This window comes from Episyrphus balteatus, chromosome 2 (assembly GCF_945859705.1).
Source record: "Episyrphus balteatus chromosome 2, idEpiBalt1.1, whole genome shotgun sequence".
Classification (NCBI taxonomy): Eukaryota; Metazoa; Arthropoda; class Insecta; order Diptera; family Syrphidae; genus Episyrphus; species Episyrphus balteatus.
The window spans coordinates 79741510-79761582 of NC_079135.1; the positions used below are offsets into that span (position 1 = coordinate 79741510).

A 20073-nucleotide genomic window follows, 5' to 3' on the forward strand; every position below is an offset into this window, starting at 1 on the left:
AACTCACAAACAAGTCAACCTGACCATCCCTGAAAAGTAATGAACCTTATTCATGTTGATCTGACACAAATATCTGAAGTGTAGTTTTCCAATTTTTTAAAATCTGCACCTTATTTTCAAACCAAGAAAATTAGGACTTGCGGACATGAGATTTTTTTTAGATTTTTGAGGGTAGTTAAAGAATATCCAAACAAAGATTAAAATGAAAAAAATTAGCCTATTTGCACTTATTCCTAAGATGAACAAGAATCTTCTTTAGTGCATATCCTAAAATTTGCCCCTCCATCAAAAAATACCATTATATCGTAGGTATATATATTTTTTGTAAAGGATTGTTTTGATTTTTAATAATGATGGATTCTAAAATCTTCATGCAAAATTTGGTTCATCTACCATAACTTTTAAGGGTTTTTCGGCAGTAAGTTTGCAATTGTTATATTAATATGAGTTGACAGATGAAAAACAGGTATAACTTTTTCCAGAGACGTCAGATTGTCTTAATTTTAGATTTTTTGGAATCAGCATTAAAAAATACCTTGAAATCATGTATCATATGTGTATATAATACCATAGCCTATTTTTGATAATTTTGAAAACCTCCATTTCGCGATTTGACCTTGAAATCGCGACAAGCGGACATGAGATTTTTCTAGACTTTTGAGATATGTTATAGAATGGCAAAAGGAAAATATTGAGCAAAAAAAATTTCTACTAACATTCATTCCGAGATTTACCCCTTTTTTCTCCTTATTTTACTGTATTACTATTCATTTCTTAAGTCCTTCAAATGTAATCAATCATAGCCGTTATCATATCATAAGCATCTTTGGCAGTAGGTTCAATAAAAGTACTAGGTAATAGAAATCCATGAATACCATTGTCAGCTAAATGGATTGTATAGCTAAATGGTATTCCAACTTCAAATGCTGCAAAATAATCTGAGGAACCTTAAAATAAACAAACATTTTAATAAAAAATATAAGTTTTAAAAGATGATAAATAAATAATTACCAGATTTATTTTCTCCAAAATCATTACTGGCATCAACTTTGTATCTAGAATTGCTTCCTTTTTTCCTGAGAGCATCTGTTGCAAACATTGCCACATCAAGTAAATCATCTAATTTATCTAATTGAAATGATGCATTTAATTTATTTGGATACGAAATCATTTGGCCATATGCTTGCAGTGATATAAAAAGCTATGCAGTTAAAAATTCAATATTTTTAAATTTTACAGAGAAAATAATGTAAATTTTGTTTCAAACCTTTATTTGTTTTCGATTTTCCAATAAAAATTTTGATATCGCTCGAGTTTCTGGTTCTGAGAATGATGTTGGTCCAGCAAAAAATTCATTACACGGTGTTTTCGAACTTCCTTTTCGACCCCAATTAAAGTGCCAGTTGTGGTTCAAATCAACGCCAAAACAAACTTTTTCGGATTTTTTCTTTTGTAGCCAAGTCATAGCTGAATCAATGATGCCACTTGGTTTTGAAATATGACGGGAACGCGATTTTTTCCATAGTCGGTTGTATTCAAGGCTGTATTCGTATCCATCAGGATTGGCAACCGGCATAATATACCATGTTGTATTCTTGATGTACTCTGTTCCCGGATTGGTCTCTAAAATAAGAAATTAAATTCAATGTTGACAAAAAAAAAAATGTTTTGTAAAAAAATAATTTGTATGTCCAATCCAAACCCTTATCCTGATGTCCACTGACTTCCATAGTTTTTTTTACGAATATCTTCTAAACGGTTATAGGAATTGATTTAATACCAAGGACTTTTTGTAGAACGTTTAAACCCCTACAAGAATAAATCTAGCTAATTTGAAAATGATTTTTCAGTGAATTAGAAAATTTTGAAAAAGTAAAAAAATGCTTTTATACATTTTTTAAACTTTTACCTCAAATATCTTTCAAATAGATTAATGAAAAAAGTATACACGAACTTTTTTGTAGAATAATCTGTTTTCTATAAAAATATTTCATGTCCCTTTGATTCACAACAAAATGTCGGGAGCAAGAACTTTGTTACGTGATTTCAATTGATTTTAGTGTTCTGAAATCAAAACTTTTTACAGATTTTTTCTATCACGTCTAGTTTTTCAGCTACACACATCACTATTTCCGCTATAAAGTCAAGTAATAGACCCGAATTTAGCAAGAGCTCAAAAAAGTGATATGATTTTAAAATCGACTTAGTTATAGGTAAACCGCCTTTAAACCAATTCAAAGTTTAGAATTTACATGTCTTTTATTACCATTAATTTATAAAACCCAAACCATTAAACCGTTCAATGATATGACCTCACGGTGAACAGTGCTGTGCATTTGGGTACAATAATTACAAATTTTTTTTGGAATTTCGAAAAAAAAATCCAAGGTTACAAATCCATCGAGTTAAGCCTTAACTACATTGGCTCAAATAGTGAAAAAGTACAAAAGTTAAAATTTTCAACGCATTTTCGTATGGTTTTTCTTATTTTTTCATCTAAAAAATAATTTGTAAACTCTTTTTACAAAAAAAATTGGCGTTAGCAAAAAAAAAATAAATTTAAATAATTTGTATTTTATAAACTATATCATGCCTTCATAAGACATTAATAAAAAATATTAGCAAGCACCAGTGCATTTTATTTTTATATTTTATTCATGAAATTATTTCATATAAAACACTCCTTTATTTTTTTTCCAAATCACTTACTTGTTTCTTTCAAATGTAAATTCTTAAAATTCGTTGTTTGTACATTTCATTAAATTAAATTTTGAGTTAAAATAAATATAAAAATATGGAAACAGAAAAGATTTTAAGCGTATATACTAAATGCAAGTGCACTTGTAATAATTTTAAACACAAGAAAAACTGTAACGCGAAAAAACGCCAAAATGAAAACTTGATCTATAATATGGAGCAGAGAACTTTTATTTCCTTTGCAACTGATATTGTTTCTATTATAGCGTGAGTATTTTATCAAAATGTTTTATCATTTAATTTTTTTTAATTTTAAAGGTTTATATTTTTTGGATCTGTTATATTTTGGTTGGCAATCACAAGAATAGTAATTGATTTTTTGAGAAAAATTTATCTTTCTGATCGGTAAGTAAATTGTGTACAAGTAGAGCTAGAAAGCAAGGAATAGAAGAAGAACTAACAAAATCTTTTAATTTGTGAGAAAGTTTGAAGATAATTGTAATCCTTGATTTTAGAGCCGAACTTACTTTTTTTCGATAAAATTGAACTTTTTTAAGTTTTGCCACTTTTTTTTCCAAACAGATGCACAAGGATTGTTTTTGTAGGACTTTTGACAATATTGTTCTTTTCAATTACAACTCACGTTTTCTTGAATAAAAGAGCTTGGAAAATACAAAATAATCAAGAGAAGATAAAACTAACTAAACAAAATGTCACAGGTTAACATCACAAGTTCCAAATTTTTGTCTATTGATTAAAATTCATTTTCTAGTTGAAAAAGTTCCTGTTGAGTCTCCAAAACTGTCACCGGAACCAGAATATTTAAAAGTGACTATTAAGGATAAACAGTTGAAGAAACTAAGCAGTGAAAATAAAACAAATACAAATATACCAAAGAAATTAACGGTATCAATCATAAATGAGAAGAAAAAAGAAGTATTCAAAACATCAAAGAATTTCCTTGTTCCAGAAATGGCATTAGAAATGAAGAATCCTCCAGCACTGCTCGTTAGTTTAAGGGATATTATATTGGAAAACTATTAAATTTGTACAATCAAAAGGGTAACATTATTGCTTTCTTCTTTATATTGAATTCAATCTTAAAATCAAATCAACATTATAGTTAAAGGAGACAAAAATATCAAGACATTTGGTTATCCCAATTTAAAAACCCATAAATGGTCATTACTACTTTCGCATTCCTTAAAAAGCCATAAACAATAACTTACTATTGCTTTTCATAACTTTCAGCAGCTCATTGATCATCCATGTCGCTGAAGCTGGTGCAATCCATTCTCGTCCATGAACACCTGCTTCTATAAACACACTATTTGCTTGTTCTGGTTTCTTACTCAGCTTCAGTTTTTTCTTCTTCTCCGTTTTGTCATTGAAATTTTTCAATCCAACTTTCGCTATGACTAGAGGTCGTCCTTCATACGATCTTCCAATATGAATTAACTCCACATATTGTGAATTACGTACTTGAAGCACTTCCAAGTACTTAATAATGCTATCATAGTCATAATATCTATTCCATGACATTATAGGTTTTCCAGAATTAGGCTTTTTTAAAATCGTTATATCGTCTTGCTTGGCTTTTTCGTATGAGATAACTTTTCCAACATCGAAAATTAAAATTTCATGATCGATGTTTTCAAAATCTAATGTTCCTTGGAAGTCTATAAGCATTTTGGGGGGTATGACGACATCAGTTAAACCTCTAAAACCAAAATTTTTATTGAAAAAAACAATGTTGACCAAACAAATGTTTATTTACCTTAATGAAGGTCCTTTAAGCCATTGTAAGCGAGCACCTTCTTCATCTTTTTTGATTTCTTCAAGTGTTCTGACCTGGGATTCAGTCTTTGGTTTCAAACGCCAAATTTGGTATTTATTGTAGGATATCTTTTTTGGAATATCTGGATTTTCTGTTGTGGTTTCTATCAGCGGACTATTTGTTGAGGTCGAATTGATAATATGCTGTGCCAAGATTCCAATCCATTTGTGGGGATTTTTTAATGGTTCGGATATAGTTAGTATTGGTACAGATGTGGTGGTAGTAGTTGTTGTTGTAGTTCTTTTAGGTCTTGGTTTTGCACTAAACCATCCAAAAAACCACGCTAGAACAAAAAAAAAAAATTAATAGTTGACTTGAAAAATGTTTATTATTCAAAGTTTGTGGGCACTACCAATAATAAAATTTAAAGCTCACTTTAATATTTATCTGAATTCAACATATTTCACCATACCAAAAACCAATTTAATAGTCAGTTTAAAGGCTAACGCTCAGTTAAATTTATTGTACAGTTGGGAAACTCAATTTTAAATTTAACCGAGCGTTAGGCTTTAAACTGACTATTGAATTGGTTAATGGTATCGTGAAATATGTAGAATTTAGTTAAATATTAAAGTGAGCTTTAAATTTGACTATATTAGTAGGGCCCATTTTTATAGTCCTGATGTCAAATTGTATTTAAGCTCATATAAAAGTGAAAAGTTCTGTTTAATTGCTGCAAGATTTTTCTTCCATTTTATCCATACTATTTAAGCGCTATTTGCGAATGTACTTTTTAATAATTTGTGAACAATTTTTTACTCAAGCAATGGTTTTTACTTAGACTTAAATGTAAAATAAGAATTAGAATCTATCAAAAAAATATCTAAAATTAATAAAATCAATGAATTAACACATATTATAATGGTTTTTCGCCTGCGGGTCACTGTGTCGTATACGTAACTTTTATTTCAAAATACGTGAACGAATTTATATTAATGTCAATTCCAAGGATTTGTTTTTTGTTTTTTGTTTTTTGTTTTTTTTTTTTCTTTTAATGTGGATGTGACAGTAAGATATGTACATATACTGCATTTCCTTATTGTATCTTATTTCTTAAGATTAAATTTATGAAAACATTCACGATCTACTAAATCAAAGTGAATAAGTTCATTGTTGTTGGACTTTTTCTAACAATCAGAAGACGCAATCTACGCATTTATCTTCTTTCGATCGAGTCTACATCTTAGAAAAAAAATTATTGTGAAAAACTCTATGGGATCCTCACACACAATAAAATGTCGAAGCTATTACGCCTTAAGAGACATCTAATTAATCATTCTGCGAACAAAGATTGTTAAGCTTTATGGGAAAAGTGTTTATCCCCTGAATATAACATATGACCATAGATGTATCGCGGCATTGTTTTTGTAATTACTTTTTCAAGTGACTAACATCCTGACACATAAACGACGCGCCGCACTTTGACATACAATCACAAAATATGTGTTTAAAAAGTATTCACACTACATTGGAATTACCATTACCTTTGAGAATTCAATTTTTTTTCGATTTTTGTTTTATGAGATAAATACTGTATTATCTTCCCATAAACATGGTAAAATTGTTTTCTTCGAGCTCAATGCAAAGGGTACTTTTGCTAAAAAAGTTTTTGATGAAAGAATGGCATTTCCAAATTCAGAGTTTTTGAAGTCAATCCGCGATAAAGTGAATTCTTCAAAATGCTTCAATTTTTTTAAGTGCATTTTTTTCATTTTTTGTCCATTTGAGATTACATTTTTGTGTTTGTATATTTGGTAATTTTCAGTTTTCCGCGATAAATTCAGTTCTTCACTGATTTTTTAACAGACACACAGGAATTTTGACTTGCAACAGAAGATGCACTAATTTCAATGTTAAGTTCCGCCGTTTTGCCCAATTTTTTCAAATCGGGGCCTTAACAAGTCTGTCAGTTTTATACGTGCTTGAAACACGTAAAATGCATTACCTTACCTTACCAACGCTGAAAAAGAACGTTTGTCAAAATACTTTTTTCCCTCAAAAATTAGTACAAAAAATGCAGCCTCGAAGCATAATACCAACTATATGACTGACATGGCCATCATGAGATTCACCATAATATACTTAATAAATAACGGTCAACTTCCTTATTTTATGCTTAACCGTTACAGATTATTCTCATCAGTTAGAAAAATGTTCATTTTGTCAAAATACTTTTTCCGACCATTGTAGATGCTAGGAATGTTTAGGGCGATTTTGTTCACTATTGCTCAACTTGAAGCAAACTCTTAAGTTAACAAACTTGAGAGTTGACTCAAACTCGAGAGTTAAAACAAAAGTTGAGAATCTATTTTGTTCACTATTTTTTTCTTAACTCTCGAGTTTACAAAACAAAAGTTGGCTAACTTTTAGTTTTTAAAATATCCCTGGGATATTTGTGACAACAAACAAAAATATTGACTGCTTATAATCATATTTTGTATGTTTTACGTCATCGGTTAAAATTTTATTAAAGTTTGTGTATTATTTTACATTGCTGGTGTTCAAAATGACGAATTTTTCAAAAGTCTAAAATCCAAATTAAATCAATTTCGGCATTCGAATTCATGATTAATTTATAAAAAAATATAAAATTCGAAATGATAACTGAACGGAAGTAAATGTAATTGGATGGAAGTGAAAACATTCTAGCGTCCGCCTCGTCGACAGAAATCTTAAACAGATATTTTTATCAAAAAACCTGAAAAATTTCTTATTGCAAGATCCATACCACCAGAAAATATTGTATATTTGTATATTTTCGTACATAGAATGTTTTTCTTTAAATTTTTTTTTATTGAAATACATACATAAGAAAATATATAATTCAATTCTCTCAATTTTTTTAAAATTGTTTAGGTTTTTGTTTTGTTTAAAAAAAAATGTTTATGAATTTGCTCTTAAAATTAGCGGGGCAACATTTTGTATCGATTCCTCTTAAAAGAATAGGCTTATTTTTCGAAACTTTGTTACTTTGGAACATTAATTTTGCTTTCACAATAACAGCAAAATTAAATTTTGACAGGAAAATTAAAAAAAAAAATAATTTTGAAGCAAAATCTCAAGTTTGGTTGGCAAACTTCTACTTTTTCCGGAAGTTTATCAACTCTCGAGTTTGAAATCGAAAGTTAAAAACGTCAAATTTGTGTGAACAAAACCAAATTCGGAAGTTGAAGATAAAAATCCCCAAGTTATGTTCAACTTCTAGTGAACAAAATCACCCTAAGTCATGGGATTTGAACCAAAATTTTGAATAAATTCGCATTTATTCTATAAGCATATGTACCTCATCTCGAAATAGCTTATGTTTTTTGGCAAACCCAAGACCTAGTGTACCATATCAGTTTTATAAACAATCAAATTGACACATCTTTATCCAGTTTAATTAATCAATTTTGCACAATTATGTGAACAATTTTAAAGAGAGGCAGTTAAGTTTTACATTCCCGTGACGATGGAATGCCCCACAATTTTTTTATATATTCAAACTTTTCACTACCAACAAGTTGGTAACACATATGAATAATACAGCATCACTATTATGAGCTTTTAGATCTGATAAACTTAAGAAAAAACGCAATAACCAAAGCAAGCCAAAACGTCTTATCTTCGTTGTCAAACAGAGTATATTTTTTAATTTTTTTTGAATGCGATTATGGAAAGTTTATGATTCGCACAAAAAATCAGACTCGTGATAAAAATTAGTCTTTTAAAATCACTTTTGTTCCTTGAATTGATACCTCCCACAGTTTTATTTTATTAAAAAAATCGCAAAACATTACACTTTTGAAGTGAAAACTTCTTTAGTATCGTAGTGATTTGAAACAAGATGAAACGAAAACGCGACACGACTTCAACTTGTTATAACTTTTTTGTTTTAATAGATAGATGAATGAAATTTGTACTGTAGATAGGTAATTAAATAAATTATAATTGTACAAAATTTCAATTAATTTCATATTAAAAATTCGCAGATAACGGTAAAAAGATGTTCTTTTCCAAAACACGTTATATCTTTTGATCTAGTGCACATACAAATTTGATTTAACTTTAATACGCATGCTGATAACATAACCTTTTATTTGATATATCACACATAACGTTACGTGCTCTACAAGTTACACAATCTTAAATTGAAAAAATTTAAAAATACCTCAAAACACCTGTGGAAATCTGTTGGCGATGACCAGCTACCAGTGTACGAAGTACCGTAATCTCAGTCTGGAAATTCGACATCGTTGACTTTAAAAAATTCTAACTTTTCTTGTAGACATCTTTGAAATAAGATTTATACATCATTATACAAGGTGAAACAATAAGCTTTCACATGGTATAAAATTTATAGGTTGTCAAACAAAAAAATTGATGTAATAGCATGAGAACATAAAAATAAATGATTTTTTTGCTTTTTGGATGAAATTTCATCGAGTTTAAAATATTCTAGCTTTTTTTGTACATGTCTCATACACCTGATCGATTTATATATTTAGAGCTAAGACAATTAGCTTTCAGATGGTGTAAAAATTTGTATAGGTTGTTAGGGGAAAAAATGGATTTAATAGTGTGAGAAGATAAAAATACATGTTTTTTCGCTTTTTTTGGAAATTGATCGAGTTCAAAAAATTCTAGCTCTTTTTGTAGATGTCTCATAGACTTGATCGATATTATATATTTTGAGCTAAGACAATAAGCTTTCAGATGATATTTTTTTTTTGCAAGAAAAATGATTTTTTAAGGTTTCACTTCTACCACGTGTGAATTGCACACATGATTTTTTTTAATTTAATTAGGGATATAGAACAGTACAAATTTTGGATTACAATTATTCTTCTTTTCTTACTAATTTATTTCAATATGGAAATCACATGGGACACTGTGTCGTATACGTAACTTTTTGTACTTAAATATTTAATTTAGAAATCGAAATTAAGTTCAAGCTGATATAAAAAAAATTGTTTTCTAATAAATTTAGGAAAATATTTGTATTGTCCTAAAACGTGGAAACGTAGAATCTTTTTAATCACTTGAGTTTCTTAGATTTAGCTATCTTCATGAATATTCCAATATTAATCCATTTTTATTGGCTAAAGTGATAATTAATTTTGGCACTTATCAAAAACATTAATTATTCAACAGAAATGTTAAAATCAACGACAATAAGAACAATTAATAATATGAAAAAAGAAAATTCGAAATTTTTTTTAGGAATCCCAAGTTATAAAATTGAATGACCTATTGTCTATATAACTATGGGTATTTTAGAAAATATTTTGCACTTTAACTCGAGTTTCATACTTTACACTTACGTTCACTATCTTCCTCGCTGGCAGGAGGTATCTTGGTATCATAACCAAACCACGATTCAAACCAACTCGGTTCTTCCTCCATTCCATCCGTTGAAGGTGCTGGCGTAGTGCTAGTGCCTCTTCGTTTCCTTAATTTAAACCATGAACTAAACCACGATCCTATAGAGTTTCCCTCCTCATCGCCATCATATGTCTCTTCATTATTATTATTTGCTGCAGCATCATTTGTTGAACCTCCATTATAAACAGTATATTGTGGAAACTTTGGCTTGCGGTTATCATTACTCTCTGACAACGAAGGCTTCTGAAACATTTGCTCGGCCCTATCAAATAACGCATCCATTACCCACTGAACTGGTGTAAATAAACCACGAATCATACCAAACACACCATCATCACTTTCATTATCGTAGTCATCATCATCATCATTATCAGCGTCATAGTCTTCGTCGGCATATTCACCGTCATCATTGCCATCATATGGCCTACGACGTTTAATTCGTTTCCTTGACGTCTTTTTATGGCGATAATTGTCGTCTTGTTGATTCATCGTCGATGCTTCCTCAAGAGAATTATAATCGGGTAAATTATTCTCCAAACTAGATTCACTGTATTCAACCTGATTTGAGGATTCATCGTCGTCGCTCTCATCACTACTTCCATCGTTATAAGATGTTCCCCCAAAGCTAAAGTCATCCTCATCATCATCGTATTCCTCGGAAACTGGCCGTTTCTTCTTCTTTTTAACTTTGGACTCAGTGTTCTTACATGGAGGCTTCAGATGTTTTAGTGATGTTAATGATGGTAATTGCGGAAGTGGTGTCTCAGTATGACTGGTTTCTTCGATAGAATTCTTTGGTGTCCTAATCTTTGCTGGAGGCTCAATATATTCACTAGTTACTTGAATTTGAGTTGAGAGAATTTTTTTGGATTTCTCTGATGAATCCGAAGAGTTAATAGATCTTGTAGAAATCTCGTAAGTATCGATATGCGAGAGTGTTGAGGTGGGTTTCTCGGTAGCATTTAGAGATCTTTTAGTTAGTTTGTGCTGGTGTGAATCCTCCGACAAAAATTCATTCTTAGATCTACTGAAGGCACTTTCAGGTTTAAATTTATTTAATTTGGAACTATCTGTGGATTCACTAAAAACCGAAGGAACTAAATTCAATCCATTTGGCTTTTCCAATTGCGTATCTAGGTTTGCCAATTTTTCCAATGAACTTCGAGTATCCTGAAGCTTTTTCAATTCCTTGTTGGCCTTCTTTGATTTTCGATGATGCTTACGTTTTTTCTCCTTTGCAATGCGAGTGCTATTTCTCTTCACAAAAAGTCTAGTATTGTGGAAATTTGAAGATGGTTTCCTGTTTATTTTAACTACTTGCGATGGTTGTCTTTTTCCCGAACACTTGGATTCATAACTTTTTTTCAACAAATACAAATCCCTTTCGTATTGTTCTTTACTCACAAAAATCGGTATACTGCCACTACTTGAGAGATCTGTTTTATTAGTATTCACTCCTACCTCAGTTATAGCATAAACTATTCCAGTGGCAGGATTTGTGAAAAATATCGGTAATGTAGTGTTGTGATTTTGGATTTCATTCACTTCCGCGACGACACTTTCACTAGAATGACTTATCAAGCCATCTTGTGTATATAATTGATGGCTATATTTATCACTTGCAACACTTGAACCAACCGAAAAAGGACTATCCATTACCGGAGGAGTGGACGAAAGCGGAATGTCCCTTGGCTTACCTAAATTAAATTTTGGTGTGAACTTTTTCGTATTACGTTCATTTAAGAGGATATCCCGAGTCCAACTTTTTTCCCGTAACAAACCATCGAATTCCTCAGAACTTGGATGATAACCGTATTCGTAGGATTCCACTGAATAGCTTATAATCCAAAAGTAACAACCGACAAAGAGGAATAAGTTTAACATGTTTTTTGTATATTTTCTTTTGATATTCTCTACGTAAAATGCGTAAGTCTTATTCACCCGAAGACGCTTCAATTGCAAATAAAACCAGCTTCATCGTGTGATAGCTTCTTTAGATAGATGAACTAAGCCATGCATTGCCAATTGATTGTGCGACTTGGTTTTTTGTATAGCTTTTACCTTTCTCCTCTTGGTATATTCACGTGTGCAAGAGCACATATAATATGTCATTTTTTCTGTGTACAAGAGTTCAGCAGAAATACCCTCCCTTTCTGTATATGGAATGGTATATCTGATGTTGTACCATCAGCATAGTTGTATGAACATACTCAGGGACGCAATTATACATTGAAACTAATACGGGCCCTATTGCCTATTTAGAAGTTTTCTTGGACTAATGTATCTATGTATATAAAACGGAAAGAGAAGTTAAACAATTCAATAATCTTGTCGATTCCGTGGAGGAAGACTGTGAGTTAGCTCCGGTATTTTTGATTTTTGTCAGAAATGTTTATATTTTGTACCCAATGAATACCCAAAACTTGTGACTTGAGTATCGAACGTCATAAAAAAAAACAAAAATTAAAAAAAGTTACGGAATCGTTCAGTCTTTGGTGATTTCAACTCTCAAAGACAAGTTGTTGAAAAAAAGAAATGAAGTATCACGACATTGAAGCTTCTAGTATTTCCTTTTATTTGATTTTAAACTGCCTCTGTAGACTTACAATAATTGCTTTAATTTAAATAAGGGACATACATACATTTTGTTGAAATCGAACAATTTTTTCAATAATATTTTTAAAATACATAAGTTCTGCCAATTTACTTCAAAAGGTAAATTCGTTCCACTGTTTTTTAAATCTAATTTAAATACTGACTCAGTTCATACCTGTGATTTTTGTTCCATCGATAGAGAGCTCGATTCACCATTTTGAATTAAATATGCACCAAAGTGCATTTCTTCAATTAACTCAGTTGGTACCACTTTATTTAAGGTTGTGATAAGCCTTTTAAAGCATGAAATAAATCTTAGGAGACCAAAACGTATTGGTTGGAAACAATGGTTCAGAGATAGAACTTATCATAAATATGTCGATTGTATCGAAAATCAATAATCATAAGAAATCATACAAAATTTGATCATCATTTTTGTCGAGCGTTTAACATTCGAGGCCAAAATCTTCGGATGTTCATTGAGCCACAGGTATAAAGGGCAATATCATGGTAACTCACGTTACATTCACAAAAATTTCCAACACATAAATAATTTTTTTTTGTCAATTTTAATGTAAATTGATACGAAATTACTATCCATGAATGGAGCATAACTATTACTTTCATAATTAACTAACAAAATTTACTTTATTTTTAACATTTGCTTGGGAAAAATAAAAGTTTGATGGTAACTCACGTTACAAAAATCGGACACGAATTTTAAGACACCGACAGTATGAAGTTTTTATGTGAAATTAAGAATCTTTATTTGTTTTTAATGAAGATTCCATACATACAAAATTACAAGCTTTTAATATAAGTGACAAAACGAAACATTTTTTCAATATTTCGAGGTAAAATTTTAAAATATTTAGGTAACTCACGTTACATTATTTTGGTAACTCATGTTACCTGTGATTTGTGGTTGTAAATGTAAAGAAAAGATGCATTTTCACTCAAGTTTTTTTTAAATCGAATATTGTGTAACGAAGCTTGCTTAAATGTTAATTTATTTTACCAATAACGAGGGGGTGTTGTCATCGTCACTGTTAGACTCATCATGTTTTTAGTTTCCTTGTTTTTCCGTCATTTTTATCTGAAATTCTTCTGTTGTTGGCAAGCTTATGCTATAAAAATGCTTTAAGATTATATAAACTCCCTGAATTTTATGTCTATCCATAAGGGAATACAACAAAGAATCTTTTCTTGCAACTTGCAAAAAGAGTTGACGTTTGTAAATAGTAATTTGCTAATAAAAAAAGTAAAAAAGACTACATAATTTGTTCAAAATTCGTGTCCACTTTTTCATGGAATCACCCTAAACGATTTTTTTAGTGGATTTTTTACAAGACTGGATACGAAGTTTGTTGTTCAATTTCATCATTTTCTGATGGCGTTGTCTATATTCAGAGGAATAGAGGCATTTATGCATAAAACGAAAGTAATTTACTAGTAAAAGCATTTGCTACAGTTCTATGTCTTTAATGCATATGGAAAGTAGTAAATACTATAAAAATTTACTAATAAAGCATTTGCTACCTTATATATGCATACGGCTCATAGTTGGTTTATGAATTATCAAAAAACAAAACCGACTTCCATGGATGAAAACTGGGTTTTATGGTTTTTCTAATAGTTCCTATGGACGAAATTGAAATGGGACCACATTGCAGACACCAGCTTTCCAAAAATAATTATCAACATTGGTTAACTAAGTCCAAAGTTATGAGGTAACAAACACAAAAAAAAAAAATAAAAAAAAAATACAGATGATTTGAATACCTCCTCCTTTTTGGAAGTCGGTTAAAAAATATCTTAATCCTATTAGGTGACTGGAATCATCCACCTGCAAGGCCAAGTTCTTCAATAGAACTGTATTCTAAAATGTGGATGTGGCAATAACCCATATAAAGAGGGAATCGTCTTCGACTTCACTAGTACTAGTGACTCTCATTTGATTTCATAAATGTTCGAGCAGTTTTTTTAAAAGAAAATTTATAGATACAAATTTTCCAACGTTTTTTCACAAAAATAAAAAAAAAATGCCATTTTGAAAAAAAAATTAATCAACATAAAAAAAAGAATTGAAATGCATAAATCAACAAGAAATCTAATAAAAAAAAATTTACTAATCCGAGAGTATTTTTTTTTTTTTTTTTTTTTTGAAAATGTTACAATGTTTTAAGATTTGCCTTTGGCTGCCGTGTCGCCTATTTTTGAGCAAAATTGTAGGGCCTTAAAAAACTTGTCACAAAAAGGGTTAAGATAGCTTGCCTCTACGCAAAAAATTCATTGAAATCAGTTAAGTGGCTTACGATAAAGTCATTCCGAAAACGGTTCTACGACAAGTACCGATAATACCTACATTTTCAAAAATTACTTTTTTTGTTCTAAAAATACAATCTTCTTTTAGACAGTTCAGACAATTTTTTTTTCATTTACATCTTTAGAACCAGTGTTAAGGAAAATGTTTTTTCAGAATTTAGTTATATGGAACGACTCACCTTTGCAAACTCTAGTTATAGAGATCCAAGAAAAAGAAAATAAGTTTGTAAACATCAAAACTTAAATACGCCTAATGGCTTCAATACTCATCATCATATACCTATCTTATAGAAAATACAGCCCTGGCTTTCCATATTTTACAGTCAAAGATGTTTTTTTGATTTGCATTTGATATTCATCAATTACAATGTCTTAACTATATAATTACCTTGGGCAGCGGTGAAGCGTTTAACCGATATTAATGCACTCTTCTATGCCAGTGACAAGTGACAACTCTCTATAGACATTCGAGTTCTGTCATGGATCATCATTGTTATAATTATTGGAAACTATATTTCAGTCCATCGCGATGGGATATGCTCTAAATATGAACTTGAACTTGTTTGTTTTATATTTCCGTCGCAAAATATATTTACCATAAAAGTTATTTTTTTCGTTTTCGTCGTCATAGTAAGAACAATTTTACTGTGGTTGTTTTCTCAAAAAAAAGAAACGATTACACGGTTGAGCAAAATATTCAACAACAGGTCATCTGATCTTAGGTTAGGGTTGACTGTTTAAGCTACAAGTGAACCTACATAAATGGAAATTCGGCAGTGAGTAGGTACCTATTTACATTTTGAAGAAAGTAAGTTTCTTCATTCATTTCAGGTGATGCGCTGTGTAGAAAGTGAAAAGTTCTTCGGATAGTTTACTTACTTAAAATAATTATTATTAGTAGATCTTTACATCCGAATCCTCATCCCTCCCAGTAACAGAGTTATTAAAACTTTTACTTTAGAAATGCTCTCACTGAAAATGAAAATCTAACTGTCCATAGATCACTCAGACAGACTTGATTCTACCATCAGATATAGGCTTCCAGCTAACACTCATGGGAGAAAAAAATCAAACACCATCTAATGGAAGTGTGTGAATATCTATTAAACACTTCATTAAACTGAAGATGCAATTGGTATTGAGTTACAAAATGTGGTGAAGAGTTAAGATAAATAAAAGACATTTTTCAACAGAAGACTGAAAATTATCATTAATCATGAATAAATAAAAAAGATATCTTCATACCCCTACTAACAATTTTGCTTCTATAATGCTTTACAGAAGCAACAATTGCATCTGTAAAGCTTTATAGAACCAAAATTATTTGTCAGGACATGCTATAAGTGTGGCCAGTTATCATATTGGCCACATTATCATTCTTAACAAACTCGAATTCAGTCCAGATCGCTTAGATTACACACCAAAGCTAAATTGGTGTTAAAAAATAATTTATTTTCCCTACAGAACTGTATGAGATGACCGTAGTATTCTGGATAATGACTCTTTACACTTCTAGACTGGTGGTTCAAAAACCAAGGGAGTTGTAGGAAGTGGTACCTATAATGTGTTAATTTAATGTGTTAATTTAATCAAAATCGTTAGAGCTGTTTTCGAGAAACTTGCAACTACTCTTTTGTATGGGAGGTAGCTACACATTCTAGGCGAGATATTAAGGAACAAAAAAAACACAACCTTTGAAATCAAGAAAAAACATCTGTACAATATTTCAAGAAAATCCGTCCAGCTGTTTGGGCTGTAGCTGCTTGTACAGATGGAGGCACGCACGCACGGATGCACAGATCAACGGACATCATGACAAAAGCCACTTTTTTGGACTTTTCTATCATCGTAACGTTAGTTTTGATACATATCCACCGGGACATAGAGATATTCCGGGCAACTGAACGACGGAAGAACTCCCGGCAAACAAGGAACAATATCTCCTCTTCGACCAGAATTATGTAGGTTTACCTATCGCTACATTATAATCTTATGCGAAAGCAGGACGCTTTTTTTTATCCAAAACCGAGTAAAACGTCTAAGAACTTAAGTATACACGTTTAGTTTGTCATCAAAACCAAAAACAAACCATTCGTCGGTGAAACGAGAAAAGTGTGTAACTCCAAATTTTCTTAAAATTAGATTTGAATGCCATCTGTTAGCCAAACCTGATATCTACCGTTCCTCAAACTGGGAATCCCCTTAAAGTCAATAGTTTTTATTTTATTAGCAAATTAGAAAATGGAAACTCATACAAATGCCTTCAAAACGATGAGGTTTTTTGGCTCTCCTATTAAATTTGAATTTGGCTTTTTGCGACTAATTACAGATTTTAATGTCTCTTTTTAAAAAAACACCCTTTCACCTAAATTTTTTTTATGAAAACTGTTTATTCTTGCTTTCTATCCCAAATTCAATGTTTTTACCAAATTTCATTAGGGTGACCCATCATTTTTGTTTTCTATAATAAAAACACCCTTTTAACTTTCGTAAGGGTACCTTTATACTATCGATTTTATCGGACTTATCAAATATATCCATATTTTCTCTACACTTAAAAAAAACACCCTTTGACATGAAAAAAATGTATAGATTTCTTTTATTGGTAGTTCCCATGGGAAAGAGAACATATCTTATGAATTTCGTAAGGGTACCTTTATACCATTGATTTTATTGGACTTATCGCGGATTTTCCCTATTTTACAAAAAAAAAAAAAAAAACACCCTTTAACCTAAAATATTTGTATAGACTTTTTGAGTTGGTTTCTGTTATTAAATGAAACATTTTTACCAATTCTCATTGGTGTAACAATTTTTTCCCAGTTTTTGTGGTACCAATTCCGAATTTCGTCATTTCTTAGAAAAAAAACACCCTTTTAATCAAGATAATTTTGTACTTTTTTATAGATTCTTAATCCTTATACCAACCAAAACTTTTTCACCAAGTTTTAAAAATTAATGAAATTTAAGTCATCTGTTATGATACCTTTCTCACACATAACTCAACCCATCAAAAAAACACCCTTTCACCAAAAATATTTTTAAGAACTTTATGAATCCTTTGTCCCTGCTTTATCTTAAACCTTCATCCCGAATTTTGTCAGTGTAGCATATTTTTCATATGGGTTTCGGTTATATTTTACCTGTTGAAGTCACAAAACAAGCACCCTTGTTTTTAATCGGCAATAACTTTTCTTAGAGCAATCGTATTGACTTTATTTTTATGTCATTAGATTTAGCATCAAAAAATACCTTGAAAACATGTGTCATATGATGATATTCGACTAACAATTTTTTTCAGTATATTTTGGACCTTCACCCCCTCCCTCTTGTCCACGAAAAAACACCCTTCCACCGAACTTTTTTTTATAGACTTTTTTATCATTGGTTCTTATCCCAAAAGCAAACTTTTTGCCAAGTTTCATGAGTGTAACAACTTTTTTTTTATTTGTTGATTTTATGTACTATTTTACCTGTACTAAAAAAATTCTTCCCACAGAGTCTTAAATGTCGAAATATTTCATCTCCTTCCTCCACTGTCCCAATTGAAAATTATTTCATAAAGAAAAAAATAAGAATTTTTCTCATCACTACTGTAGATTTGAAGTCTTAATTTTTTTAAGAGATAGTTATTAACGTCTGCCATTTTACACATCAGAATGATGTGTTTTAAACGATTTTTCCGTATAATTGTTACCTGTACATTGTTGTCACTCAGTTTAATATTGGAGCACAATACCTAGTATGTATACAGACAGTTGATCTGTAATTGAATTCAATTACCTAGCATTCAAACAAATTGAACGGATATTAATCATAAAATTATTATAATTGATATAAAATTATATTTCAATCGGAAACTGGGTCTTATTAAGTTATAATTGAGGCATCACTGGCTGGACTGGACTCTCATCGGAGTTATTTTTAACAAACTTTTTCTTGTTAAATGAGTACTTTCATCCATCTAAGCCTTAAGTATTTTAAAATGACTGAAAGAATAGCTTAATTGATTAGTTTAGGAGCAAGTATGAGAAAATGGAGTAAGAAAAATTCCTCCACGAAATAGTGTAGATGCTACTGCTTACCTGCATCTCACCCCACCGATGCGTTGGATCTTGGACTTGAAAATTTTGTGGTTTGTTCTTATCAGACCGATATTTCACAATTAAACGCACTGCGGGAATCATATGATCTTGGTGACCAGTTTACATATAAATTTTTTGAAAATGATTGGTGCAATACCTACATCGATTTTTTCATGGAGGGGCAACTGATAACCATACTCATATTCTTGTAATAAATGCAGTTCACGGTCAGAGCGTTTTCAGCGTAACATATCCATTTTTTTATTTGCGATATAGATACTGACAATATCCAGACATGACTTTGCGATGATGGAGAATGCCAAACAAGAAATGCCTATGTGATGTTGTCCAATGAGACATGTCCTATGAGACATTTCCCATGAGACATTTCCCGTGAGACATTTACCTTGAGACATGTATAATGAGACATGTCCCATGAGACATTTCCCATGAGACAATTCCCGTGAGACATTTACCTTGAGACGTTTCCCATGTCTCAAGGTAAATGTCTCACGGGAAATGTCTCATGGGACATGTCTCATGAGCATGTCTCATGGGACATGTCCGATGATAAATGTATCGTGAGACATGTCCCATGCGACTTGTCCCGTGAAATATGTCTCATGAGAAATATACCGTTTCATGGGACATGTATCATGTGACATGTATCATGGGACATGTTTCATGGGACATGTCTCAATGAACATGTCTCATAAGACATGTCTAATGGGACATGTATCATGGTACATTAAACTTGTAGTGAAGCAATGAAATTTATCGGTGATTATAAAACACTTTCTGGCTTTTAAATGTCAATTTTATGTTAATTAAAAAAAAAAAAAAACATGTAAAACTTAATGGTAATATTTCATTTATATTATAGGGAAAAACAGATAATATTGATTAATGGAATTGTATAAATTACACTGTGCAAGTTTTTTTCAAAAAAAAATTTTGAGACAAGTGCGCTGTTGACTGTTCCCCCCTATTTCGGACCTGAGAAATCGTTTGGCATCGTTAGTTTTTCGATTTATCGATACGACTTCGAACAAAATTTTTTTCGGTAGTCTTTTCAATAATTTTAAGCATTTTGCCCGGTTTAAAGTCATTTTTCTTGTTTATATTGCTATTTATTCGACTCCAACGTTATTTATATTTAGCAAGTTTTTG

The 20073-nt window shown here is 30.9% G+C and overlaps 2 protein-coding genes across 4 annotated transcripts; one reads left to right on the top strand and one right to left on the bottom strand.

Moving 5' to 3' along the window:
• Window positions 1-769: 769 nt before the first annotated feature.
• On the bottom strand, window positions 770-11782 carry LOC129909538 (uncharacterized). Its single transcript, XM_055986613.1, has 6 exons — window positions 9838-11782; window positions 4475-4817; window positions 3927-4417; window positions 1268-1623; window positions 1012-1201; window positions 770-947 (listed from the first exon to the last, which is right to left on the bottom strand). The coding sequence occupies exons 1-6, from the start codon at window positions 11780-11782 to the stop codon at window positions 784-786; spliced, it is 3489 nt and encodes a 1162-aa protein (XP_055842588.1). The 3' UTR covers window positions 770-783.
• Window positions 2711-3763, top strand: LOC129912567 (uncharacterized). Of its 3 annotated transcripts, none has more exons than XM_055990869.1 (4): window positions 2711-2964; window positions 3016-3102; window positions 3280-3416; window positions 3479-3763. In XM_055990869.1, the coding sequence occupies exons 1-4, from the start codon at window positions 2795-2797 to the stop codon at window positions 3739-3741; spliced, it is 657 nt and encodes a 218-aa protein (XP_055846844.1). In that variant the 5' UTR covers window positions 2711-2794; the 3' UTR covers window positions 3742-3763. The 3 variants fall into 3 exon arrangements, with proteins under 3 accessions (XP_055846844.1, XP_055846843.1, XP_055846845.1); XM_055990868.1 differs by having other exon boundaries at window positions 2717-2964; window positions 3470-3763; XM_055990870.1 differs by lacking the exon at window positions 3016-3102 and having other exon boundaries at window positions 2717-2964; window positions 3470-3763.
• Window positions 11783-20073: the final 8291 nt, after the last annotated feature.